Here is a 26,824-nt window from a genome sequence, read left to right as displayed (position 1 = left end):
AACCATTATTCTACTGAAAGGAATCCCTTAGCTGGCAACCTTTTCCCAACCGGCCGTGCACTGAGGTAGGAGCTCTTGGCCCCTCAGCAGGAACCTGTGTCCCCAGGAAGAAGGCCCTGGGCCTCAGTAAGTTTCCAGTGGGCGGGAAGGAAGGAGAGGGCCCTGTGTGCGGGAGTGATGGAGAGGACAGCGGGAGGGACCCGGGAAGCCGGGGACACTGCGGGAAGGTGTGAGACTGTGTGGGGACCCACAGAGAGGCGGAAGGGCCCAGGACACAGAGATTATACTTTCCCCGTCCTGGGCCCAGGGGGTCAGGGAAGGTCACAGAAGGCCTCTGTTCTCCAGCTTTCCTCGTGACTCTCCCTTTCTCATCACAAAAGGCACCAGGGATCCTCCAGGCCTGGAGCCGAGCCCAGTTCTGTCAGCTGCTCCCGGCCCCTGGGACGCAGCTCTGGTCTCGCTCTGCCCCTCTCATTAGCAGCGGGGCCTTAGCTAAGCTCTAATCCCAGGGGCTCCCTAGTCCTCAGCTATCAAGTGAGGACAATCGTTAACCTGTTCTGCCACCTTCAGAGAGTTCGTGTGAGGATCCAGCGTTAGCACGAGTGGGAAGAACTCTCAGGGTGCGTTATTGCGAACTGAAGGAAAAATGTCAGGGTAGACATGACGGCATTGATCCCTCACCTACAGAAATTGCTGGCTGTTCACACTCTTTTGGTAGCTTCTGACCCACACAGCATTTGCAGACTGGTTGGGGTCAGGTTGAAGGCATCTGGTGACCACAGAACAGAGCTAATACCTAACAGGCCTTCAGAGAAGCAGATGCACAACTCGGTCCTCCTGCCTCGGGCTCCTCCGAGCTCAGCTTGTGAGCTACTGACCACCTCCTCCCCACACGGTGACTCCTCAGGCCTGTGACACCAGGCCAGGCAGGCCATTCTGTGCTCCTGGGCTTGCTCTCCTGCACAAGGTACGGCGACTCCAGTTTCAAAACAAAAGGTGTGGGGGTCAAAAATGGGAAAAATCCACCCCTAAGAAGAAGAGTCCTGCAAATATGAGCTCACTGCTGTGAGGATGCATGGTTTCTGCAGACGGCTTCTGTGTGGAAGATACTGTGGTGACATCTGCATGGCCGCACCATACAGTGCCCACACCCCAGAAACCTGCCGTCCGGGTGACCTGGGGACTCAGGAGGGGTGGCATGGTGCAGGAGGGGCACAAGGACGGCTCCTCTTTTCCTGCTGACGCAGACAACAGGGGGTCTTGTCGGGTGCGTGATGGACAGTCAAGGGCAAACATGCTGTCATGGAAGAGGAGAAGGAAGCAAGGATAACAGCATTGAGGCAGCTGGGGGGCGAGGGCCTGCCTCTCCCCAAACTGGCTGGGCCAGGGCAGGCCTCTCGGTGCTGCTCCACGTGCCTGGACGTGGAAGTGGCTGGAGGACTTTGGCCTCCATCCAGAAGTCTGTCTAAAGAGCACGTCTGGGGAGCCTGGGCGCTGCTGGCTCTCCAGTCTCTGCAGGGTGAAGGGGGAGGAGAGGGGTGGCGGGTGCTCAAACAGGGACCCACTCTGATTGGTCACCACTGATGTCTATCCTATTGGCTGGCCTCAAAGCTTACCAACTGTTAAATACTTTGAATTGCACCCCTAGTGTGTGACCTCAGTACCAGAACTAGTCTTTCCAAATGGCAAAAGGGTCAAAATTTAGTGGGCCTCCCTATTCTGGTTTCCTTTGGGTTAAACACACTCCCCCAAGCCCAGTACTTCCAGATAAATTCATTTGGACAAGTTCGTTCAAATAAAGGTTTTCTAACTTGTTCCCACTCTTCTTCATGCCTTCGGTTTGTCCCTTAGAAGAGAAACTAAAACACGGTCAACTGCCTCAATAAAATTTACTGCTAGAGGTGGAATTTCAGAACAGAGACAGTGTCCCCAATAGTGATCAAGAACCGTAGTAAAAAAAAAAAAAAAGCTAATATTTACCAAGCACTTCCCAGACGCTGGACACAATGCTGAGCATTCCACACACATGCCATCTACTCCTCGCACAGCCCTGTGAGGTAGGATCCATTATTATGAGTGGACAGAGGCAGCCCAATGCAGGCTAAGTAACTTCCTGGGGGTCACACGACCCCAGTCGGCACCTGCCCACCTCTGTGAAGAGGGGCCGCAGCACACCCAGGCAAGCCTGTCCCATGGTCCCCATGGAGGCAGCAGCCAAGGTGGGGCTGCCCCTCTGGGGGGAGGTAAGACCCACATCGACACGGTGGACACCACCAGGTAGAATGCAGTCGAGGGGCAGCACACACGGCTCCCGGCCCAGATGCTGTGGAGTCCGACCCTCGTCTCGTGGGAGCCGAGAGGCTCAGGCTAACCATGTTTCACTGTGTAACAAACACGTTCCCGGCGAACTCTCCTCCCGGCAGCTTCCAGAGCAAGCTCACTGTGATACAACAGCGCGGGTTCATGCTGCACATTTTTAGGAATTATGGGAAAATAGAAAGGGGAACAAGTCACGCATTGTCCAATCATTGTTAGCATTGTGGAGTTCTTCCCTTCTGATGTATTCTGATCTATTTTTTATAGGTCATTTTTTTCTCCTTGTTTTAAACTGTTATGATCATACCATCTATACAATTCTGTATCTTGCTTTTTAAACCTAATTACTATTACATACACATTTTCTGTTATTGTAGACTCTTCAAAAACGCCACTGAAAATAGTCACATACCATTCTACTTGGTGGACGAGCCACAGTTTAGTTTAACTATGACCTAAACTCCAACATGAATTCATTAAGGTCAGATTCTCGTGTATCAGCTTTTCTGTAACTGAAGTGGGGGGTGTTTGCCAATATCCGAGTTCTGTGTATCTAGGAATTATGGTGTCACAGCTGGTCGGGCAGTTTGAATTAGGCTTTTTAAACTTCAGGATGAGTTTAAAATTGTATTGCGGCAGAATAAGAAGATTCTATAGACAATGTCCCTGCATGTCAATGAGGTGTTTCACTAAATCTCTTGGGACGTCTGTGAGGGCCATGAAGAAACATGGGTGGGCCAGACAACTATCTAATTACACAAATTCACAACCGGTTAGACAAACAAACCCGAAGAATGCTAGCTTCCGGTCAGTGTCACCCTGGAAGGAGGTGTCTAGTAACCCCAAGGCTAAGCCTTTCTCGTAATCTCTTCACACAATGTTTTAATCAGCGATATGGGTGAAGTCCTAGAAGACAGGCTTAAAGGTAGAAAGCTGTAAGGGATAAGATTATGGGACACCACAGAGACCCAAAAAGATCTCATCAGGATGGAATATTTGCCTGAAGACGGTAAGATGAAATCTATCAGGGAGAAGCACAGAGCCTTGTACTTGGGTGAAAAAAGGAGGAAAGAAAATTAACAGTGTAACTGTAAAATAGAGAATACTGAGCTTCATGGAAGTTAATTGGCTATGAGCACAGTATCAGCTAGTGGTGCGACGTGCCTGCACTGGGAACAGAGGTCGTTTATGGAGCAGAGAGGCCGCACTGCCCACCAAGTCTACAGGTCAAACTACATGGCATCTGCTCTGGAAGGGACGTTGTGAGAAAGGGTCTGACCAGCAGGAGGAGGTGAGTGAAAGGACAGTCAGGGTGGTGTGGCTCTGGGGACACTCTCCTCTGAATATCCAACGAGGCAGGGGGGCTCAGTGGCTAGAAGCGTGGCCCCTGAAGGGACTGCTGGTCTTTGAAACCCAACTCCGCCATTTACTAGCTGGGTGACATTGGACAAGTACTCTCTGTGCCTCAGTGTCTTCCTCTGTGAAATGGGACAACACACCACCTATTATATTAGGTTTGTTATGAGGGTTAGGTAGGTTAATACTGCTCAAGCACTCACAACAGTGCCTAAATATTACTGTGTGAAGATGGAAGAGGTTTGCACTATGGAGATTGAAAAGGGCATGATAGGTGGCTTCCAGTATTTGAAAGTTTTATCCTGAGAAGCTCCTTCTGCTCTTAAGTATCACTCTCCACTCAGTGTAAAGGCAGAGGCTTGGCTCCTTCACTCAGTGAGCATTTCATGGGCATGCATTATGGGTCAGACACTGTGCTAGGTGCTAGGAACAGAGATGAATAAAATCTAAAGTCTTTCCTAAGGGCCCCACTGTCTCTCAGGGGAGAGGCATGTAAACAGAAAATCACAGTAATGTGAGGATAACTGCTTTGGGCAACCAAAGGGAGATGTCATTAACTCTCCCCCGGGGAGCTGGGTGAAGCTTTGCAGAGGTGGGGCTTTTGAGCGGGATCTGCAGGGATAAGTGGGAATTTCTGTGGGAGCAGCGAGAACAACGTGTGGGACCAGAGCTGTCAGGGAGTGTGTTTTCCAGGGAATGGTAATAAGTCAGTGACTGCACAGCACAAGATGAGTGGCAGCTGCGGATGAAGGCAGAGATAAGAGCCGGTCTCTCCCAGATCAGAGTGCGGTACTGACGTGGAAGGTAGCTGGAGAAGTCAGGATAATCACAGCAATCCGATACTCTCCCCGAGCCTTCTGTTCCTGCAGTACTACTGTCTTCTCAACAGGCAACACAGCAAAGGGTGAATAAAGAAACCACATTTCAGGAGAAACTTGGAACGGATTTGATTCCATTTCCTAATCATCCTTCTTCAGCATAAACACAGGAATATCTGTCTACAGAATAAGACAGTGTCGTGTTCCTGAGACATTTACAACCTGGAGGATATCCGAGTAGAGATTCCGTGGAGTAAGGACTGAAGGTTGGGACTCTTCCCATCAAAACGAGATATTATCTAAAAGGGAATTCCCTTACCAGCAAATCCAGTTGGTACAAAGGGAAGGAGGAGGACATTATTTAACATTTATCCCCCAGACTCTCCCACTTAATTCCACTTAATAGTATTCATTAAGGATGCTAGAGGGGATATACAGATAAGTTATTAACACTTCCTTCAAGATGCTTAAAATCTAGCAGTAAAAGGTAATTAGCTACATAGAGCACTACCTCATTAGATGTTAGGGCTGGCCACTTCTGGTCACGATGGAGTAACTTGTACTGGATTTGCCCTCCCGTTGTAAGCTACTATAAAACTGGACAGCCACACACAGCAGGTGTTTTCAGGCATTGCACAACGGGCTATGCAGGATCCCTGACATAAAGGAAGGGAACACATATGGTGAACTTCATGTCTACCTGGTACTCTGCGTGGGTAGTCTTCCCAACCATAGCACAGGGTGGTGGAGCAAAGTAGAACATTGTTGTCTACTGAGCTGAGGAAGTAGAGACTGGAGTCTGGGGCTGCTCAAGCATCTGGAGCTGGCAGAAGATACTGGAAAGGAAGGAGTTTCATCCCAGAAGTTTGCTGCTGGTGGGGGGGGTGGGTTCCTCCAGAGATCTCTGGCTGAAGGCTGTGCTACATATACACAGCGTGAGATTCTGGCAAGGTCTAGCAAAGAACAACTATTTGGGAACTAAAGGAAAACCAGGGATATTAATGGTTGCAAAGGCATTGGATCCATAGAAGTTCCAGACCCACCAGAGGGGGAAAACCTTGTTAACATTTCAGGCACTCAGGTGAGACAACAGAAAGGCCATGCCCTAAGAGCAAGGACCATGCTCTAACACAAGAGTTGGGCCTGCCCTATCAAAGACTAACAACAAGCCTTAACAGGATCACGGAGAACCATCAGTAAATTGACTGCTTGCCAGAACAAAATCCAACACTCATTCAAGGACAACAGTATAATTCAGAGTCCTTTTAGAGCAGGGGTGTCCAAACTTTTGGTGTCTCTGGGCCACACTGGAAGAAGAGTTGTCTTGGGCTATACATTAAATACATTGTGACATGTAATCACAAAAAAAAATCTCATCATGTTTTCAGTAAATTTACGATTTTGTGTTGGGCCGCATTCATAGCCATCACAGGCCACATTCGGTCTGAGGGCCACAGGTTGGACACCCCTGTTTTAGAGTTTCAACTTCAGTGTCTACAAACAATCAAACATTGCTAGAAATGTGGAGGAGCAAAAAAAATGTGACCCCAATTCAAGAAAAAAAAGTAGTCAACAGAAAAACAGGCTTTGAAGTGTCCCAGATGTTGGGATTATCAAAGACTTTAAAGCAGCTACTATAAATATGCTCAAATATTTAAAGGAAAATATGTTCTCAATGAATGAAAAGATAGGGAATTTCAGCACATAAATGAAAACTGTAAAAAAGAACCAAATAGAAGACACATGGATGGCCAATAGACATATGAAAAGATGCTCAATGACACTAATCATTAGAGAAATACAAATTAAAATCACAATGAGATATCACCTCACACCTGTCAGAATGGCTATCCTCAATAAATCAATAAGCAACAAGTGCTGGCAAGGATGTAGAGAAAAGGGAATCCTCGTGCACTGTTGGTGGGAATGCAGACTGGTGCAGCCACTGTGGAAAACAGTATGGAGTGTCTTCAGTAAGTAAAAAATGGAACTGCCTTATGACCCAGCGATTCCACTTCTGGCTATATATCCCAAGAAAACCAAAACACGAATTCAAAAGAATATATGCACCTCTATGTTCATAGCAGCAATATTTACAATAGCCAAGATTTAGAAGCAGCCCAAGTGCCCATCAGTAGATGAGTGGGGAAAAAAGCTGTGGACATTTACACAATGGAATTCTATGTGGGTGTAAAAAAGAAGTAAATCTTACCTTTTGTGACAGCATGGATGGGCTTGGAGAATATTATGCTAAATGAAATTAGCCAGTCAGAGAAAGGCAAATACCATATAATTTACTTATATGTGGAATCTAATGAACAAAATAAACAAGCAAAATGGAAATAGACTTACTGATACAGAAAACAGACTGACAACTGCCAGAGGGGAAGAGAGTTGGGGAGCTGGGTGAAAAAGGTGAAGAGATTAAGCAAAAAAAAAAAATCCTTATAGACGCAGATAACAGCATGGTGATTAATCACCAGATGGAAAGGGGGACTGGGGAGTAGAAGAGGGTAAAGCAGAGATAAATGGTGATGGATGGTGAACACATAATACAATATACAGATGATGTATTATAGACTTGTACACTTGAAACCTACATAATTTTATTAAAAAATGTCACCCCTATGAATTCAATAAAAATTAAACACACACACATACACACACACATACACAGAACCAAATAAAAATTCTAGGAGGGAAAAGTATATTATCCAAAATCAAAAATTCACCTAATGGAAACAAATTAGACATGGAAGAAGAAAGTGTCAGTGAAACTGAAGACAGAGACATAGAATTTATTCATTCTGGAAAAAGCAGAGAAAAAGGATTGGATGATCTTTTGTGTCGATACCAAGCTGAGTTCACATACATGTAATCAGAGCCCAGAGGAGAAGAAGGAGAAAGTGAGGCAGGAAAAAAATAACCATCCTTGCTCCAGTTTCTTTACCTAGGTCCTCCCAAGGTGGGACCATCTCAGGAACATGACACTGTCCTACTCTATAGATAGATATTCCTGTGTTTATACTCTAATTTTATAAAGGGAAAAAAAATCAACTTACAGATCCAAGAAACTCAACGAACCCCAAAGATGATACAGAGAAAGCCACACCTGGGCACTGCATGGGCAAGCTGCTGAAGGTGAAGATCTGTTTCATCAACCGCTCTATCTAATCAACCACTCTCTCCCAGTACAGAACCAGATCCACAGGCACATTCAAAAGGGCCAGCTTTGACATGGAGAAGGCAGAAAAAGCATGGCTGGTAAATAGCCACTGCTCCAAACCCCTGATTTCCTCACTCATCCATCACCTTGGCTTCATTCGCAGATACTCCCAGGCTTCCCTATGATCTGGCAATAAAGGGTCAATTCCTGGCAAGCAGGGCATCTGCAGGATACTGCCCTGGGGCTCCGGCCGGATTCCTTTGTGATTGGTTGGTGCCTGGGCTAGGCTGCTTGTTAAAGTTCTATAATACGCCCCTGGCGCTAAGTGGGGTTGCTTCCAACAAAGGGAGGCCTGGATGTTGTGTTCTGGGAGTGGACAGCAGTGGACACCTGGAGGCCAAGGGACAGCATGAAAACCCCACTCCTGGGGATGGGGCTACAGTGAGAAGGGGAAGGGAGGCACTGAAAGCCCACAGAATTAGCTTTCCAAGTCCGCCTGAGTGTTCAGGGACACTTGATCTCCAGTACAACCTCTGTTCTAATCCCTTAGGTCAAATTTTCTCTTTTAAAAAGGGATATTTCATAGCCTTTTAAATAAATCTTTTCAGCTCCACTGATTTGGAATAACACGCTTAGCGGCTTAAGGACTTCTAACTGGGCCCCCAGCAGGCTGTCCTTCCACAAGTCCATTTTCTCATGAATCCCTGAGCTCTGAGCATGGCTGGCCCTCTTTCAGGGCCAGCACTGTGGGCTCCAGCCTATTCTGGGATCCTGGGAAGCCCTTTCTCACTCCTTACACCTTGAGGTTTTCCACCTGCAATGTAGAGACCATCCAAAATATAAGCACAAGGCCCTGGCTGGTGTGGATCAGTGGGTTGAGTGCTGGCCTGAAAATCAAAAGGTCATTGGTTCTATTCCCAGTCAGGGCACATGCCTGGGTCACGGGCCATGTCCCTGGTTGGGGCTGTGCAAGAGGCAACTGATCGATGTTTCTTTCACACATCAGTGTTTCTCTCCCTCTCCTTCTCCCTCCCTTCCCCTCTCTATAGAAATGAATAAATAAAATATTTTTTAAAATAAGCACATAGAACACCAAATGGACACTACAGTGACCATTATCAAAGACCCTGTTTCAGCGGCAGAAAAGAGCACTCCTCCCTTCGGGTTCAGTGTCAAGGCTGAGTGGTCAGGAGAGGGGGGGAAGGAGGTAAGGCTGCTCAACGTAATGAAACCAGCATAAACGCTGCCAACCGAAACTCCACACCAAGCACCAAGCCTTCGGAGGCTGGCTGTATGTGTTCAGCATCATGTACCGCTTTGCCTCCTGTGGGACCTTGAGTTGAACCGCAAGCCTTAACAAACTGCAGTGTCTGGCTGAGCCCTCAATCAAATACTCAGTCTCACTAAACTATGAAAGTCAATGCCTCTGTTTTTAAATCACATCCAGTGAAGTGGTTTACAGCAGAATCAATAGTATATGTTTTCTAAAATAACTGTTCATATCACCTAACTCTTGTTAAAATCACACCTAAACGGAACCACCACTCCCTTTGGTTGAGGTCCCTGGAGTGTGTAGCTTCCCACCAATCTTGAGCGATGGCTGACCAGCCTGGAAGTCTGTAGTGTAAGTGGAGTCCTAAAAGTCATCCTACCCAAAACAACCCTCACAGTTCCCTGCCACAGCGCCTGAGAGCCCCACCTTTGACTACCCCTTTTAGTTAAGGTGCCTGTGTTATCTGGAGGGGTGGTGTTCTTAGTCTTCCTCATTGCACGGAAGTTTGAGAGCCACAGCTTTAAGCACCAGCAAACACCCAAGGGGCACCAGCTTTCTGTCCACCCACAGCCTGCTCCGTGTGTTCAGAGCCGTGGTTCTGAAAAGTTCGGTATTGGAATCTCACAGCTTGCCAGGCCCCGTCCTGAGCTCCTGAGTCAGCAGGCCTCTGACGGAACCTGGGAATGTGCATCTCGATCAAGTTCCCAGGTGAAGTGGGCACGGCTGGCCCAACACCCACTTTGACAACCCTGCACTGGTTAATTTCTAAGGAATCTGCACGAGACACGAAGGCCAAGTGGGAAAGCATTCTGATCGTGACTGATGTAAGAAAGCAGAGAGCTCCGGAGTGGAGAGGGGTCAGGGTCAGGACCCAAAGGCAGGCCGGCCAAGCAGAAAACTTAGATTTTGTGGAATGGTCCACCAAAACGCAAGAGCCTCTGGTTGCCCGAATTCTGATGAGCCTCCAACCTTGCTTTCTCCCCTGGGTATTTCTGTCTACTGCCCCCAGGAAAGGCAAGTCTGCTGGCAGCCTCCTGGCCACGGCCGAAAGGGCGAAAGGCAGCGCCCTCCCCTGGCGGAATGTGGCCCCTTCCGGAGGGGAGCTAATGAGGCTGTCAACGCGCTACTCAGCCCTCTGCAGTTTCCCCGGGGCTCCTGACATTTCTTAGAATTTACACAGGGCTCAGTGAAGTCTTAAACAACATTCTTCCCTCTCTTTTGAGATCATTGACTTCCTAATAGGATAAATTCAAAGGAAAACATGCTCCGTGGGGGGCCACCCTTCATGCCAGGCCTCCCACCTTTGGTCATGTCAGGAGCAGGTTCCATATTTCAGTTGGGGGTGTGAGGGTGGGGTTGAGGGCTGGAGAGAACGGACATCTGTGTGTCTGTTGTTTCCCCCATCCTGTAACGTGGCACTTATTGGGCAAATAGTTCTGTTAGTGATTTAGCTTACATCTGAAAGTACTTTGACATCCACACTTGCATTCGACTCTAACATGAATCCCGTAAAGCGAGGAGGACCCTGTCCGGTCCGCAAGACCATGGAGCAGAGGGGCCAGGAAAGTCGGTGGACACGGAGCTGAACCACGGGCGTTGCACTCCTGGCCCAGCCACTCATCGTGTGACCTTGAGTGGGTCTCTCTTCCTTTCCAGGCCTCGGTTTTACCATCTGCGAAGTGAAGGAAATGCCTGAGATGCCTGGGAGGTCTTACTGACCTCTTACTCTCAGAATCAGCTACACAAGGAAAAGGACTCGCCTGGAGTCACGCAGGTAGCGAGGTGAGCACTAACGACGCAAATGAGACCAGTGCTCCCCAAGCTGCCTCTGGTGATAGACAGCCACCAGAGCACCCCCACTGCCACCACCGCCATCTCACTCACAGTGTGAGCTCCTGGGGCCTCTAGTTGCCCTGTGGACCTCACGAAGACCAAGGCCACCAGGGGCGGTGTGGCAGGGGACACGTGCCCAGACTTGGACTGGAGCCCTGGTGCTCCCAGCTGCTCCTTAGAAAAGAGAAACAGCTTTTGTTGGCAGCAGACAAACACAGTGGCCCCCCGCCCTGTGCTGAACTTCGTGCTAGAGGAGGGGACCTAAAGGTTTAGGAGACGTACTGTCCACCCGTAGGGAAGGCATGGTGTGGGCGGTGAGATCCCAGCTGCTGCTGACTGCTAGGTGGGTTGTGCCGGGCCAGGGGCTGCGTCCAGCCCCTGGCTGCATCACGAAGCCTGTCCCCAGCACTGAATTAAATCAGCCTAGAAAAAAGGGTCACCTTACCTTTTGGTAACTTCATCCCAGGTGGGCACAGGCACTTCAAAACAGAATCCAAAAAAGCTTAGGAGAGGGTCAAATTCAGGGCAGTTCACGTGTAAACGTCCCCTCCACGCACACCAGCGAGAGCAGACACACACATCTGACCCCAAGCAATCCACTGACTGGAAGAATTACGTGCTCTCTTTTTCTTCCTCCTCTGATTCTATTAGAATTGTGTTACATGTTAGCTCTCATCATACATGCATAAATTGCACATTAATTTTCATCTATTTAAGTTTTGAAGGTATACATTTTGTTTTATTTATAGATTGGAGAGAGAGAGAAACACTGATTTGTGGTTCCACTAATTTATGCATTCGTTGGTTGACTCTTGTTTGTGTGCTCTCTGGGGATGGGACCAGCCACCTTGGCCTGGAGGGACGATGCTCTAACTAACTGAGCTACCTGGCCAGGGCAAAGGTACACATTTTAATGTCTCTCCCTTGTATATGCTCTTTTTCAAAGCTTCTAACCACATGGGATCAATAAACTCTACTAGCTTCCTATCTGCAATGAGTTGGTAAGTGACTAGTCTTCCAGCTCCTTGAGACAGCCGACCAGATCAACTGGGCCAGGTCTCAGGTACAGTGTTTAGACTCCCCGGAGGAAACCAAGACCAACATGAGACAACCTGCAAAGAGCCAAGGGGCTCCCAGCTGAGGAGAGCACAAGAAGCACGTGCCCATAGGACAGAGCAGAGCATGGTCGTCAGTGCTAGACGATCCAGGTTACGGAAGCGGGGGGAAAGTGACTGGAAATTCAGAGGAAGGAAAGATTAATTCCGACTGGGGATTCAGAAAGCCTTCCTGAAGGAGATGGGGCACTGAAAGACCACCCACCAAGACCCAAGAAGGCCCAAGCTCCAGTGCCCCTGTGGCCACCACTGGTCAAGTAATCTGGAGAAAGCCAGTCCTGTGTTTCAGAATGGACCAGTTTCCCCAAGTGCCTCCCGGCATTATGAGGATTTAGTGAGAACTGATTTCGATGTACTTTGGGTAAAGAAAAGCACCAAATATACCCCTTCCGTCATCACTCAGGGAAGAGAAGGGAGGAAGCTAACTAAAAGCAGAAGGTAGATGAGAAAGGAAGTGGAAGAGGCAGGTGGCACCTGCCAAACACAGGGTTCATGCGGACACCTACAGGGTTTGTGACCAGCTCCAGTGGTTTTGTTTTAACCTCCAAGAGCTAGTACTGAACAGAGCCCAAGGCGAGGAAGTCAGAGCACTGAAACTCCTCTGCATCAGGAAAATGAAAGTCCCCTTTGAAGGAGTGGCTTCCTGCCCTGAGTAAAGGGGTAGCAGCCGCTCACAGTGGGTGGTCAGTGAACCTCCGAGGCTCCCAGCACTTGGCCTGAGCCCCGCATGCACTAAAAAAAACTCTCAAGAAATGAATGGATGGGGTCCTCGCTACTTTCCAAGCGGCTTTACATTCATGCTCCACTTTGACTCATAACCACAGCCAGTGGGACGGACGGGGCTTGTATTATCATCCCTGTCAAAGGTGGGGAAACCGAGGCTCCCGGATGGGGCGCGTCTGTGTCCCGAGCTAGCTCCAGCAGAGTGTCTCTGCCTCCTCACACCACATACCTCCTAGGATTTATTTCTACAGCCAGTCCTCGCCCCAGAAATCACCTTTGCTGTTTGTTTCCCAAACAACTGTTCTGAGCATTTCCCCTATAATACAAAACTTCATTAATTAGACTCTGTAATCAAGGAAGGTCCTGTGATTGTTCCCAGTGTACCAGTTTCATCCCATTCAGAAGGTGGTTTTGCGCATCCCAGAAATAGGAGTGTCATGGGCTCCCTTAAGATTACCAAATAGAAACCGGTTTGAGTTAAAATGTTGGTTCAGTTGCTTGGAGTCATTGCTCCTGAGAGGAAAGAGAAGGTAGAAGCAGCACAGGGCACTAGGACAGCAGGAAGCCTTGTGTGTGTGTGTGTATACATGGGTGTGTTTTTGTTTGTGCTTGTTCGTTTGCCATAGACATTCCTGCCTAAGGAGTCAGCTGTCAGCTCTGACGGATGTGGCCTGGGAAGCAGAGGGCAATCTCACAGGGAAGGTGGCATCAGGGAGTGAGAGCCGGCTGAGCTGATCTGGGCTCTGAAATCTGGGCTGGAGTCCAAGCTCCAGCCAGTGAAGGTGGGACAGGGAGCACCGCCTCCCTCTGCCCCGCACACCCTCCCACTGCAGCTGCGCCAGGGAGGTCAGCGCCGTTCTGTGCATCTGCGACCTTCTGGCTGTGGGCAAATAGTGTGCTGGAGCGTGCTCAAGATCAGAGCTACCATTCCCTTTCATAGCCCACACCAGCCCCTTGGCTGGTGATAGTTTGTGGTGCACATACCTACTAGGGGATGTTTTCATTCTAATAAACATTTGTGGCACAAAGGTTTTTGCAGGAGGCTGGAGATGACCTCCACCCTCCAGCTCTGGTCAAGGGTACCTGGTGACATGTGTGCAGGCTGAGCTACTCAGAGGCTCCCCCAAAGTAGCAGGAACCATGGGGTGAGGGGAACAGATTTCCAGAGGACTCCCAGCTCCTGAGAGGAGCAGTGCATTTGGGTCAGAAGTGGTCTGGGGGTATGTCACTATCTCCACCAGTATACTGGAGGTCAGCTCTGATCCCTGAGCACTCTGGTGGGACATTTAGCCACCCACCACGTGGGGTCTCAGTAGTACCATCCAGACCCCCGTAGCTTTATCACACCCAGGGGCCGGGGCATCGTGGGGCCTGAGAGGGCTGAGCCATGTGCTCGATAATGAATGGACCCTGAGGACGAGTTGATCATATTAACTGTTCGTGCCCCTTGCCCACTGACAGAGAGAATGGGACCGAGAGTGGGCAAGCTTTGACAGAAGGAGGAGGCAAGATGAACCAGAGCATGTGCGGTGAGAAGCCTCATCAGGAGGCCTGAGCAGGCAATAGGGGGAAGAGGTGGTTGGAGGATCCTAGGGGCAAATTCACCAACTGCACAATTTTAAAGCCATAGAGTTTGGAGCCGGGAGAAATCTTAGAAGCAATCTAGTCCAATGCCCTCTTGCACAGCCAGGAGTTATTATTTGTGGCATTGGGCAGAGCCAAGATCAAGAACTTGAGCCTCCCCTTACCACATCTTTTCAGGCCAGTGGTCTTTTCAGCACGCTCCCACCACCCCCAGACACAGCCCCCAGCCCCCTGACTCCCACGGAGCTAGCACTGCACTCTCAATACACTCCGAAACATCGCGAGCAGGCTGGAGGACCCCATGGGCCCCCCCATCAGCCATTCCAGCCAGACATACCTTGTGCGAATAGTGCTGATCGACGATCCTCGCCAACCCGAAGTCCCCGATCTTGAGCACGAGGTCCTCCGTGCTGATGAAGATGTTGGCGGGCTTCAGGTCCCTGTGCAGCACGTTGGCCGAGTGGATGTACTTGAGCCCGCGGAGCAGCTGGTACATGAACAGCTTCGCGTGCTCCTCGGTCAGGGTGCCCTGCTCCAGCAGGCGGGCCAGGTCGGTCTCCATGTACTCCTGCACGATGTAGGCCACGCTGAACTTGAACAGCTCGCCCTGCAGGCTGGCCCCCTTGGGCCCCAGCACCTCGTACACCTTCACGATGTTGTCGTGGTCCAGGCGCCGGATGATTTTGATCTCCCGGAGCGCGTGCTTCATGCTGCGGGCGTCGCTCAGGGTGATCTTCTTCACGGCCACCTTCCGGCAGGTCCTGCTGTCCATGGCCGACAGCACCAGCCCATTGACGCCAAAGCCCAGGGGCCGGAAGTCAACGAAGCGCCCACCGAGGTCATACCCGTAGACACTAGCAAGGCAGTCACCCTTCTCGGCCATCGTTGGCTCAGTGGTGGTCAGGGGCTGCCCGTGGGACAGAGGGGCAGTCAGGAAAGGCCAAGTCCCGGCCAGTGGCTTCCCCAGCACACCTCATTCTGTCAAGTTCCAGAGCAAAGGGATGCTTTTTCTTGTGGTGATGTCACTGCCACCAACTCTCTGGAGACAAGAGTGGCACATGTCCATGCTTGCTGAGCTGCAGAAGCCGGAGGCTCACGCTGCTTTGTTAACCTGCCCTGGGAGGGCTGTCCACCAACTCCTGGGGATCCCAAGCCCTCCTCCACACTTACAATGGCTCATGTTTCTTTCAAGGGTAGCATCTTGGAAAGAAAAACCAGGCTCATTATCCACGTGAGTGTCAAGTTGTCTATCAGAATGGACCACAAAGTGAAAATGCAGAAACTCTCCCCTTTAAATCCTTTGTTAAGAGAGATTCCTTGGGGCTGCAATGCCTTTGCTGAGCTGCGTTTCTTTACTGACACTGGTCCAAAGCTCGGTGGTATCACAGCCCCAGGCAGCTTGGTAGCTTGGTCTCTGTGTCCTGAGCAGAATGAAGGGATTCCAACAACGGATTCTGGAGGCTTCTAGGGGCTTCTTTCCACCTTGACCAGCTCCCCTTTCTACCAGCTCACCTTGGATGCTGCAACCCAGACCAGCCTGGTGAGTGCCAGTGAGGAAAGCTGGAGAGATTCAAGCACTGTGTGCATGAGCTCTACACCAAGTTACACCTGAAGTCCCGAATCCCAGGGGTGCTCAGCTGCCAGGCCAGGCTTCTCTGGAGGCTTCAGCGGGGGCAGCATCCTCTGTCGCCCCCTCACCCATGCCACCTCGAACGAGGCTGTGCTCCGCTGGACTCAGAGCCGCTGCAGGAACTCGGCATCTTTCAGAGTCTCCTTCCCTGTCAAAGAAAAAACGTTGGGTAAATTTCCACACTCTGGCTTCCAACACCTTCCCGCTTGCCTGTCTTTTGTTAACCAGCCCCAGTGTTATTTGATCTGTCCAGCCAGCTGAAACACTGCTTGCTCAGGGGATTCCAGGCTTTGCATTGCCCAGCCACCCCTCCTGCTGTGTGCAGCACTCCCCTGGAAGAGAGAAGAGGGATTGATTTGATAAGATCATCAAATGGTGTGCCTTTTATGTAAATACTTGCTTCCCTAAGGTTAGCATACACGGATTGTAGGTGGGAGTGATGGGCTCTGACCTTTGGGAAATTCTCTAAGCTCTCCAAACACCCATCGGCACCAGCTGGGAAGGCTGAGAGTAAAAAGGAACGAGGTGCAGATAGAAGAATAAAGGATCAATAATCTCGTTTCTTCACTTGGACCCCTTTTCTTCTTTCTTTTGCTAATGTCTTTGAATATTTTAATAACTTAATATTCAAATTAGAAATTTAATTACAATTGCATCTCTTGCTTCCCATGTAGGTGGCATAAGCACACACACCAAATTAGAAGGAAATTATATTGCCACTCTAATCAAGGGGCTCTGCCCAGGAAACCAGGGCACAGACTTTTTTTTTTAATCTTCACCTGAGGATATGTTTTTATTGATTTTAGAGAGAGAGGAAGGGGGAGAGAGAGAGAAAGAAACACAAGGGATTGCCTCCTGTACATGCCCTGACCAGGAATTGGACCCATAACCTTTTGGTGCAGAGATGATACTCCAACCAGCTGAACCACCGGGGCAGGGCACCAGGGCACAGACGTCTTAGCATGGCACCAGGACTAGCACAGTATTCTTTCCCATGGTGAGGACCTAGCTCTTCAAAGCAATGGGTCAAATCCGGTCTTGACTGCCCCCTGGTGGCTGCCCACTCCAATTACAGGCATAGGACCCAAGCTTGGGGGGGAAAACCTGCAAAACTAGCAATGTACATTGAGGCCTCTGAGGTAAAGGCAATAATATCATAGCTTCTAAGGAAGTGGCAGGTTTCATGAGTTTATTAAGTCTATGCACACATGAGGAACAAACACTGCATCCAGGACAAAGGAGTGAATCTAGCTAGGGCTCCTTCTCTATTCCCATCACACTGCAGGGTCCCCTGCAGGGAATGCTTTCATATCGGTGCTCTGCACATTTCTGCGAATAATAAATGGAGCAAAACAACAGTCGATGCTCTGGAATTAAGAAGGCAAATTAGAGGACACAGATGACACGAAGTAGTAAGTAATCAGATCCCCTTTAAAAACTTCTAATGAAAGAAATCTGCCATGGGTCTAGAACATAGCACTTGCTCAACAGATGTCACCTATTGTTGCTACTGTTGGAAGTTCCCTTACACTTAAATAAGATGCACCTACCGTTCTGGTTTTTCATCAGATCTTCAGCAATTTCACTTTGCAGGTTTGTGTTGGGCCCAGCAGCAAAATAATCATAGACTGGCAGAATTTCAGACTGGGGAGCAATTGTAGCAAACAGAGCCAATGGTCCTTCACTGGGGATGGCCCTGCCCTCCTCGGCTCATCTGAAGAGGGGTCACTACTGGCCTTTGATGGGCAGGGCCAGATTGGCTTACCATCCTGCCAAGCTCCTTCGTCAGTGAATAGCCCATACCCACCCCCAAATGCCAGCACCTCCACTGAGAGACAAGGTTCTCACCTTGCACACGAGGGCACCGAGGCTCAGCGAATACCAGCTCAGTGCTTCTAGCACAGACAGGGCCGATAAACACTTGATGAAGTGATACATGAATACCATTCGCTCTGTTAGGGGATTCCTGGCCAATGGGAGTCCGTGCTGGGGCCACCCACCGAGCGGCAGTCTAACATCTGTGCCAGTGAAGTCCACCTGGATGTCAAGTGCAGGGGAACAACAGAGCGCCCGGGGCCCCATTCCGTCCCTCCTCTGGCCCCTGCTGCCCAAGTCGGGTAACAGAAAGTAACTTGGAGCTTCTGTCACCCTCTACCCACAGGCCCGGTCTGGTTTTCAAGGGCACAGCCACCAGAGGCAATGATCTGTTTTGCTTTCCGAGGAGGGACTTAAGCCTTCTTCCCTTTCCAGCGCTCACAGGGTTGTAAACAGAGATGGGAGCACGCACATAAGCAGTGAGATGACATCACCAGCACCAGCGGGCTGAAAGCAGGGTTTGTTGGGGATCAGCTGCAATGCAGATAATCTGTGAATAATTAAGAGGTGCTTTATGTATTTTTAAAAACTCTCTCTTTGCCCTCTCACACGGTGGAGGGACCATCTTCCCTGCATGTGCAGTGTGTCTGAGTGAGTGTGTGGTCTTTCCAACACGTTGTCACCGTCCGTGGGCAGGAGCCACGTCACCTGGCACAGCTTCTCTGCCTTCCTCGTGGGCCTCCAGATATGCTCTGTCCATCCCTGCCTTGCTTCTCTGCTTGCACCTTCCCAGGTCCTGAAGTGTTCTCCTTCTTCCTCCCCACTTGCTGAAATCCTGTCCATCATTCAGAATCCAGATGAGGTCTCACTTTCTTGGTGATGCATCCATCCCGGTTGGTCCTCAGGGCCATGTCTCCCCTTCCCAAACTCCTATAGCCTTCGTGTGTCTATCATTTGGGAAGTTATGTAAATTCCATTCATGTGTACCTCTCAACTAGACTTCAAGCTTAAGTCCAGGGCTCGAAGTATAGAAAACAACTGTGGACCGGGGTCCCCAAGGAGCCTTGGCTGCGTCTCTGCCATCGTGATGCCCACACCCTAGACAGCCAGCCTGGCCTCGCTGGCGTGCTGCTGCAGGGCGACGGCTTCAGCAGGCTCTTCCCATGGCAAGCCCCGACCGCTCAGACGAGCCATCATCCCTGAACCTTCGCCCGCTTCGCATCATCTTCTGCTTTGATGCTGCCTCTCTGAGTTCCAGCACTAACCAGGAGGCCCTTGTCCGACCACGTCTCTGTTCCTATTCGAGTTTGCTGTGACACCTCTCTAATCAAATCTCTTTATTTTCTAAGTTTCTCTCTATAAATCCTCTACAATTTCTACTGTCAAAACTTTGTGTTTTTCCACAGGTGGACTGATTACAAAACACCTATTACCTAAGAAGTCTCAGATTAGTGATTTGTTGCTTGTGTGATATACCAAGAGCTATGGGCCCATCAGCCCTGCAGAGGGGCAGACCTGGCATCTGATGTTCCCACCTGGGCAGGGGATTGAGTGTGGCAGCTCTTGGCATGATGCAGCTTCAGGGGGCAGCACATCCAGCCCCCATTTGGAGCTGGTGGCTCAGAGCTGCTCTAAATCATAACTGACTTCCAACCAGGGACCTGGCATTCACCTGGAGAGAAAGGAAGGTCATGGGTTCAGCTGTGCTCCAATAACGCCCAGCAAGAAGAATGTACGTAATTCTTTCCAGGGTACCCCAGCCTCGCATGATTTCATGGTGACTGTCGTAAGCAAACACAGGAGAAGAAATATCTATCCCAGGTCTCCTAACAATGGAGCTTCATCTCCCCATTGGCTTCTCCCTGACTCTCCCGGAACATCTTATTTAAGGCCAATTAATTATCTGCTCACGCATCCAACCTTCGAACATGTGGAGGCAAACCAGAGACGAGATGGTGTGTGCCAGCTGTCCCTCTCTGGGCTTCCTGGGGCTCTGGTTTACAAAGCAGCTCTGGAAAGTCTAAATTTAGACTCACCCCCTCTGCCTGCTCAGGTCCCCCCAGACTTCATGCTGTTGACTCCCAGCGGGAACGATGGCCTCCGGTGAGATGCTGGCATTTTCAAGACGCTGCTTCCTTCCCTCTGTAGCACCCCCAAACTGGCAGGAAACCCTCCTCGGGCAGGGCAGGCAACTGTTCACGGTGGAACAGGCCACACACTGCACAATTCTAGATGACCCCCTGCGTCTCACGGTCAAGCCGGTCTGACTCTAAGGTTTGTGACCCCAGCCACTGCCGCCCATGCGCGTGAGGCCCCCTGGACCAGAGAGCAGCACTTTTTTTCTATAAGGGGCCAGAGGATAAAATAGCTTAGGCTTTGCAGGATATAGTAGTCTCTTTTTTGACTACTCAACCCAACCACTCAACCCTGCCTTTGTAGCACAAAAGCAGCCACAGACCACACCCAAGGGAAGGGCATGATCACATTTTAATAAAACTTTATTATTTATCTTTACAAAGATAGGCAGAGGGTCAGATTTGGCCCAGGGGCTGCAGTTTGCCAACCCCTGTTCTAGATTGTGTAGGAACTGCCTCTAGTTTATTCCTGAGTAGACGCTGCAATGTAGCGTAACCTGGGCCCCCTTCCAATCTCACTGCAACAATTCCTCCGTCCTGGCTTCAGTCCTCCTGTTGCCCCTCACGGTGGCACGGTCCCAGGACTTTCCCTCCAGGAGGTACCCCGGGCTCGGGACCCCAGACTTGGTGAAGGTTTCCTGGCTCAGGGCCCAGCTCTCTGCCCTTCACAAGCTACCTTCTAGTTCTGCAGTTTGATGGTACCAATGAGGCACCTCGCCCCTAACCCGCACTTGGACTTCCACAGAGGCTTTCCGGAGAGGTGGCGAAGATGACACGCTGGAGATGGGGTGAGTACACTAACTGGGGGGTTACCATGGGCCAGGGGCTTTGTCTGATTGTTTCCACTGGGTCTCACACGAACCCCATGAGTTGCTGTCATTCTCCCATGAAGGCTTCAGTGGGAAGCAACTTGCCCAAAATCCCACCACTAGCTGGGACGTAAACTCAGGTGTGTCTGATGCCAAAGCCCACACTTCTCATCATCCTAACACGTGACCTGAGCCCAGGTGAGCAACTCTCACCACGAGCCGTCGAGACCCAGTGTGACTTCCCAGGCCTAGCACAGGACAGTTGGGGTGGGCACACCTCGTGGTACTGCTCAAATTAAAGCAAGAAGCAGCCAGCTTTCAGCACGTATTCAGCTCCAGGGTACTGAGCTCACTTTATGGAAAGAAACTGAGAAATAGAACATTGAAATAAGAGTAAGAGTTGAGAAAAAATAAAACAGATAACACCAAGTACAAACACCCATATCCTTGCCTTCCACCTGTTTCTGGACTTCTCCAGCCGCCAACCTCAGGTACACAGGAGGCTGTGACTGCAGACACCAGCCGTTCTGGACGTGAGCTGAGCTGAGCATTCGCCCAGCTGGCTGATGCACGAAGGCCTCAGGCTGACACTAGCCACCAGCCCAGGAACCATTCCCACTTCCTCTGAACAAACAAAGCCCAGGTCCGGGTCAGCCACTGAGCAGCTGAGCCCAACTCAGGGATGACTCTGATGGGTCTGCACCAGGGTTTTTCAGCCTCAGCACGGTCGCCAGTTTGAGCAAGGTCATTCTCAGCTGTGAGACTAGAATGTGCACCGTAGAATGTTCAGCAGCCTCCCTGGCCTCTACCTATTTGATGCCAGTAGCAACCCCTAGTTGTGATGACCAAAACGTCTCCAAACTTTGAAAACCGCCACCGGTGGAGGAGGCGCTGCATCATCCTTGGTTGAGAACCACTGATCTAAGTCAGCAGCTTCCAGCAAAGACAATCTTGACCTCCGAGCGGAAGAGAAATTGGTTTTGCGGAGCTGCCTAGCACACGCTTGTTGAAAGTTTAAGCAGCCCAGCCCTGACCTGCTAAACGCCAACAGCACTTCCTGGTGGCTGTGACAGCCTCACACGTTTCCCAAACCCTAGAGGCCAATGGTATCCTCCACACCCATCTCTGTTGAGGGCTGTGAGTCGAAGCCACGGTAATTAGATTCCTGGTTGGCAGAGGCTGGCGTGGGGGCAGTCAGTTGATCCAGTTCTGAACAATAAGTCTGAAGGGACCGGGCCCTGGGAGGCTTAGGGGAAAGTTTTCCTCCTCTCCTCCCTGTCTTTGTGGGAGGAGGTGGTGCTGGTGCCACAGCCAACCTTGAGGCCAAGCGGGGACAGTCCGGGGGACAAAGGCCAGCACAGTGGAGGTGGCAGGTGAGCCTGGGGCCTTGTTGCCATTGTTGAGTGGCGGAGTGGAGCCTGGAAATGCCTACCTCCAGCTCTCTTGTTAAGGGAGATCATCAAGCCCAACTCTTAAAGACATTTTTACTGTGTTATGCATTTTGGTTTTTTTAAACTTAAGGCTGAATTATCTAATGACAGAAACTAGCGAGGGTACAAGGGTGGTTTAAGGGAGAAATAAAGAGATGGAGGGCACGTGGCTCCGACCTCTAGGAGCTTCTGTTCCTACAGGGAGAGAAGAGCCAGGCCAATCACAGCTACAGAAGCAGGACTGTTCAGGAGCCGCGGCACGACCCCGCTGTGGCGGGGCAGCGTGAGGACGAGGCGAGCCAGTCAGGGAAACCCCCGCAGGACGGGGAAGGCAGCTTCTGCGATGCCCACCGGTGATCGTCCGTCCTGGCTCCGGACACGGGTGGGTTCTTCCCCTTAAGGAATGCTGGACTTCGCGACTCACTTCTAGGGAACAGACTATGCAGAAGTAGCGGGGTGTTGCTTCTGAAATGGGGTGAGCACAGGACAGTGGCTTCCATCTTGGGTGAGCCCTCTCAGGGGAGCTGGCGGCCCTGTCGCGAACGAGGCAGCCCTACGGGAAGACCTGTGGGAGTCCTTGGAAGCGGATCTTCTGAGGCTCGCGGCCACCACACGGGTGAGCTCGGAAGCAGATCGTGGGCCTTGGGAGGACTAGAGCCCTGGCCACAGCCCGACTGAGGTCTCACTAGAGACTTTACATCAGTCAGAGGCACCGGGCGAAGCTGTGCCCGGATTCCTGCGCCATGGAAACGATGTGACAATAAAGGCTGTGTAAGCCATTGAATTGGGGGTTACGTGGCAGTAGATCACTAATGGGGAGGAAGGGCTCAGAGACCTGTAGTTTTTGATGGCTCCAAAATGGCAAAGTGGCAAACTAGGACTGAGACCTTGGAAAGTCACTGGGCTGGGGTCCTGGGTCCAACCTGGCTTGGATCTCATCAGATTCCACAGCCAGACAGAACCTCCGGAAGGGGAGGCACCTTATCTCTCTTCTTCTCACGGATGCAGTCCCGGGGTCTAGCCCGTGGAATGGCTACGTGTCTGCAGTTAACATTTCAGTTACGACCAAGTATGAGCCACATGGAGGAGACACTGCAGTGTGTTCCTGTGGTCTGGAAGGGAAAGCTTTTGACTCTCCCAGGGTGGGTGGAGGTTGGAGGGGGTTCCGAAAGGATGTCACACAGGCCCCCCAAAAGCATAGCGACTGGAAGGTGTTTCCTCGCCAAGCAAGGAACTGCTGGTCCTGAGGCCATTAGCATTGTGTTAGGTCTGATATTCAGTACTAATACCCAGGAATAACAGCTCTTCCTGGTCTTCCAGCTTTTGAAAGGAAGTACCATCCCCTCCACCCAGGAGGGGAGTTGATGGAGGTCATGCAAAGTGACCTGCCTGTGACTGGAAGCTTTTTCTTTCTGTGAAAATGCAGATGCACAGGCAGATGGCTTCTCCTCACGTGCTCAGATGGTACTGCCTGTGCCCCGTGCCTCTGATGCCCAGCACCCCTCCCCGCAGAGGTCCTGGGTAACCCTTCACCCACCAGCCGGGAGGACAGCAACGCACCGAAGCCAAAAGCACTGCTTAATCTCCAACAGAGGTCTCAAGCAGGGAGCCACGGACAGGTACTGATCCCCAAGGCCCGCAAGAGCATCCTCCCCCAGGGTGTGCCAACATCTTAACATCCCTGCCAGGCAGTGGTACCAGCCGCCCTGGCTTGTTTTCCTTCTACGTTTCCTCCAGAACATGCTGGCGGGATGATGCTTCAGGGCAAGAAACAGGAGGGAACCCTGTTGCTTTGATCCCCCCATGAGGGGATGAGAGGAGAGGTACTGAAGGCGGGAAGAAAACGTGAGCAGAAGGAATATCAGGCCCTGGAGAGGGGGTGTTAACTCCTCCCCCAAAAGCAAACTCTGGGAGCCTTCACTTCAGACTTTGCTCTGCCTTTTTTCTTGAAAGTTACATAACCAGCCAGGGAGAACAAAGACTTCCCAGGCCTCCCGACAGGACTGAAATAGCACAGAGAAATTCCGGCAGCCTCATTGGAGCTCCATGCTCACGGCAGTGCGGAGCTGGGGAGACAGGGCAGCCTGGGTCCCTGCGTGTGAAGTATGGGGGTGCTGGTTGCCACGGGAACAGCACGGCGGTAGAGGCTGCACCTGCCCAGGCTTGAGCCTGGGTGTCAGACCTCCAGATCACAGGTGTGCGAGGGAGTTTGTGTGTGCCAGCACTTCAGACAGCTCCTGCGTTTGACCTTTGTGGATTCAAGGGGAAACGTCTCATTCTCTCTCTTTTAAGGAAGGAGACCTGGGATCGCAGAAGATGTTGGCTGCTTTCAGAATCCAAATCAGGACAGTTACGACTTTATTGGATAAATGAGGTGGGGCTTGCCTTGTCTGGGCTGTGTTCTGAAGGGCAAAGATCGCAGCCAGGGGCTAAACGTCTCAAAAGCAGAGCTCACACCTTTCATTTCTTCTCCGTTGCATGGTGGATGGTGCCCACAGGCCTCTGTGCCCCCCTTGGATTTAGAGGTTCCTCTCCGTGAGCCCAGATTTAGTAAGCTCTCATGGGAAAGCACATAGCTGCTGACCCTTGCAGACCTCTGCGTTTAGACCTGACCTTTCCTGCCAAACTTTGGGGTCCTTACAAGGGACCACTTACTCCCTACCTGCAAGGTGAGCCCATGGCAGAGACACTAAAAGATCCCAGCTTTGCAGCTAAAAGACACAGCATTAAGTTATCTTGCTTGTAGACCAGAGATGGCAAATATGTGTCATAAGTACTACTATTGACCCATCTTGTACCCACGGCAAACAATCTTCACCCTTACTTTCCTGGTGAACAGGAAAACCAGAAGCCTTTGCAAACAGCAACCCCAGAGCCTCTGCCAGTCACCTGGAGCTGGCACTCGGGGCGAAGCCTATTTGCGTCCACAGCATGGCTCTCGCTGACCTCACATTTCCCTTGCTACAACTGGGCTCTTGCCTGGCTCCAGGGACCAAGCACCCACCTTTTTTTTTTTTTTAGGCAAGTAGTCCAACTCAGCTGGCACTCACTGAGGGCCAACTGTGTGGCTGGGCATGGTCACAAACGCTCAACAATGTTTGACTTCAGTTTCACAACACCGAAAGGTAGGGGTGACAATTCCTCCCTGTGAATGAACACAGCACGGGGAACGGTAGGCACCCGCTTCCTCCTTGTTCTTCCATTCTGCAGAATTGCAGTGACTTCCTCAAGATCATACCCAGGAGGGGTAGAGCCAGGTCCCAATCCGGCCTTGGTCCCAACACCAGTTCACTCTCTGTCATCTCCTATGGGGGCTTCCTCTTGTAGACCCCACCCCCCTCACTCACACTTGAGTGCCAGCGTTTGTTTTCTTGAGTTTTCCCAGTGCTTCGGAGAAGGATTTACTTTGCTCCCTTAAGTCATCTTGGGAACTGACATCCTTTCTAAACTTCTGCGGCCTCTTATCTCATGGTTTCCTAGACTCTACTCACCAGCCATCCAAAATGTCTCTCAGCCACTGAAAATGTCATGTTCTCCCTCGCCTCTGGACCTCCACACATGCTGTTCCCTCTCCTCTTCCCCTGGCTAGTTCTCACTTATCCTTTGGGTCTAAGTTTAAGTGCCCCTTCATCCAGGGAGGCTTCCTTGATGGTCCTTTCCCTCGCCAGACTAGCTTATCTGTCAGGCTGTGTCTCCCTGTCCTCCCATCTCCTGTCACTCTCCTCCCTTTTTGATCAGCGTTAATTGCTTGTCTCAGTGATTGACTTGGAAGGGACTCTGGTAAGGACAGGGACTCCTTCACCATCTACATCAGTACAGACCCAGTGCCTAATTCCTAACCTACTAACAATAGTAAGTAATCATCTCTGGGCAGAACAAATGCATTCTGAGAAGTACCATGCTCCAGACCATTGTTCACAAATCCAAATTTGTAATACACTGGCCCTGGCCAGTATAGCTCACTTGGTTGGAGCATCGTTCCATAAACCAAAAGGGCAAAGATTCAATTCCCAGTCAGGGCACACACCTAGGTTGAGGGTTCGTCCCCAGTCTGGGCGCATGTAAGAGGCAACCGACTGATGTTTCTCCCTCACAAAAATGTTTCTTTTCCTCTCTCTCTCGCCCTCCCTTCCTCTCTCTCTAAACTCAATAAGTATGTCCTTGGGTGAGGATTAAAAAACAAAAAAACAAAGGTGTAACACACTGTACTTGCTTCTTTCCTCCCTTTGAGAGATGCCAACCAGACGTGAGGATTTCACGGATCTTGTTGGGTTCCGACCTGGCATTCAGTCTCTGTAAATTTCATGGAGTCCTGGACGTACTTTCGCCAGCCCTGCTCCTCACCATCGCCCGGCCCATTATCCGGGGAACGTGTGCCCGGCCCCCTCCCTACTATTCCCATGGAGGCTAATCATTCACAGGGGCTCTGCTCGGAGGCATAAAGAAATCATCTGCAGGGTAGGGGAGAAGGTAAAAGTCCCTCTCCTGGCAACTGCATCTCCCTGTTCCCAAATGACAGAAGTGGTATTTCAACAGCTCAGGTGACAGCAACAACCCCTGGACCCCATGTTACGGCCAGGGAAGAAAGCCTTGGGCTGGGAGTCAGGAGGCCTGGGTTCTAGTCCTGCACTGCCTGTGGGCCCTTGGGCAAGAAGTGTCAAATCTGGGAAGTGGGAATAACCACCCTGGCCCAGTTACCCACGGGATCAACAGTCAGAGGCTGGCGATACAGACACACTTTAAAAAGTGTAAAGCTCAGATGGGTGGTAATTCATGACCACAACCCAATTATACTAAAATTAACCATTTTAAAATTAGCAT

At 50.7% G+C, this 26,824-nt stretch overlaps 1 protein-coding gene across 3 annotated transcripts in view; it reads right to left on the bottom strand.

Moving 5' to 3' along the window:
* Window positions 1–26,824, bottom strand: part of MAPK4 (mitogen-activated protein kinase 4) — a 131,972-nt gene that overhangs the window by 30,992 nt on the left and 74,156 nt on the right. For 2 of the 3 annotated variants that reach the window (XM_045850239.1, XM_045850238.1), the window contains exons 2-3: window positions 14,522–15,962; window positions 10,386–10,601 (exon numbers count right to left, since the gene is read on the bottom strand). In XM_045850239.1, the coding sequence (XP_045706195.1) occupies window positions 10,386–10,601; window positions 14,522–15,067 (762 nt within the window). In that variant the 5' untranslated portion in view covers window positions 15,068–15,962. The remainder of the gene's footprint in view (window positions 1–10,385; window positions 10,602–14,521; window positions 15,963–26,824) is intronic. The other variant, XM_045850241.1, reaches the window with a different exon arrangement.

This window comes from Phyllostomus hastatus, unplaced genomic scaffold (assembly GCF_019186645.2).
Source record: "Phyllostomus hastatus isolate PE091 unplaced genomic scaffold, TTU_PhHast_1.1 phas_contig_80, whole genome shotgun sequence".
In the NCBI taxonomy this organism is placed as follows: domain Eukaryota; kingdom Metazoa; phylum Chordata; class Mammalia; order Chiroptera; family Phyllostomidae; genus Phyllostomus; species Phyllostomus hastatus.
This window is presented reverse-complemented; position numbering and strand designations above follow the sequence as displayed.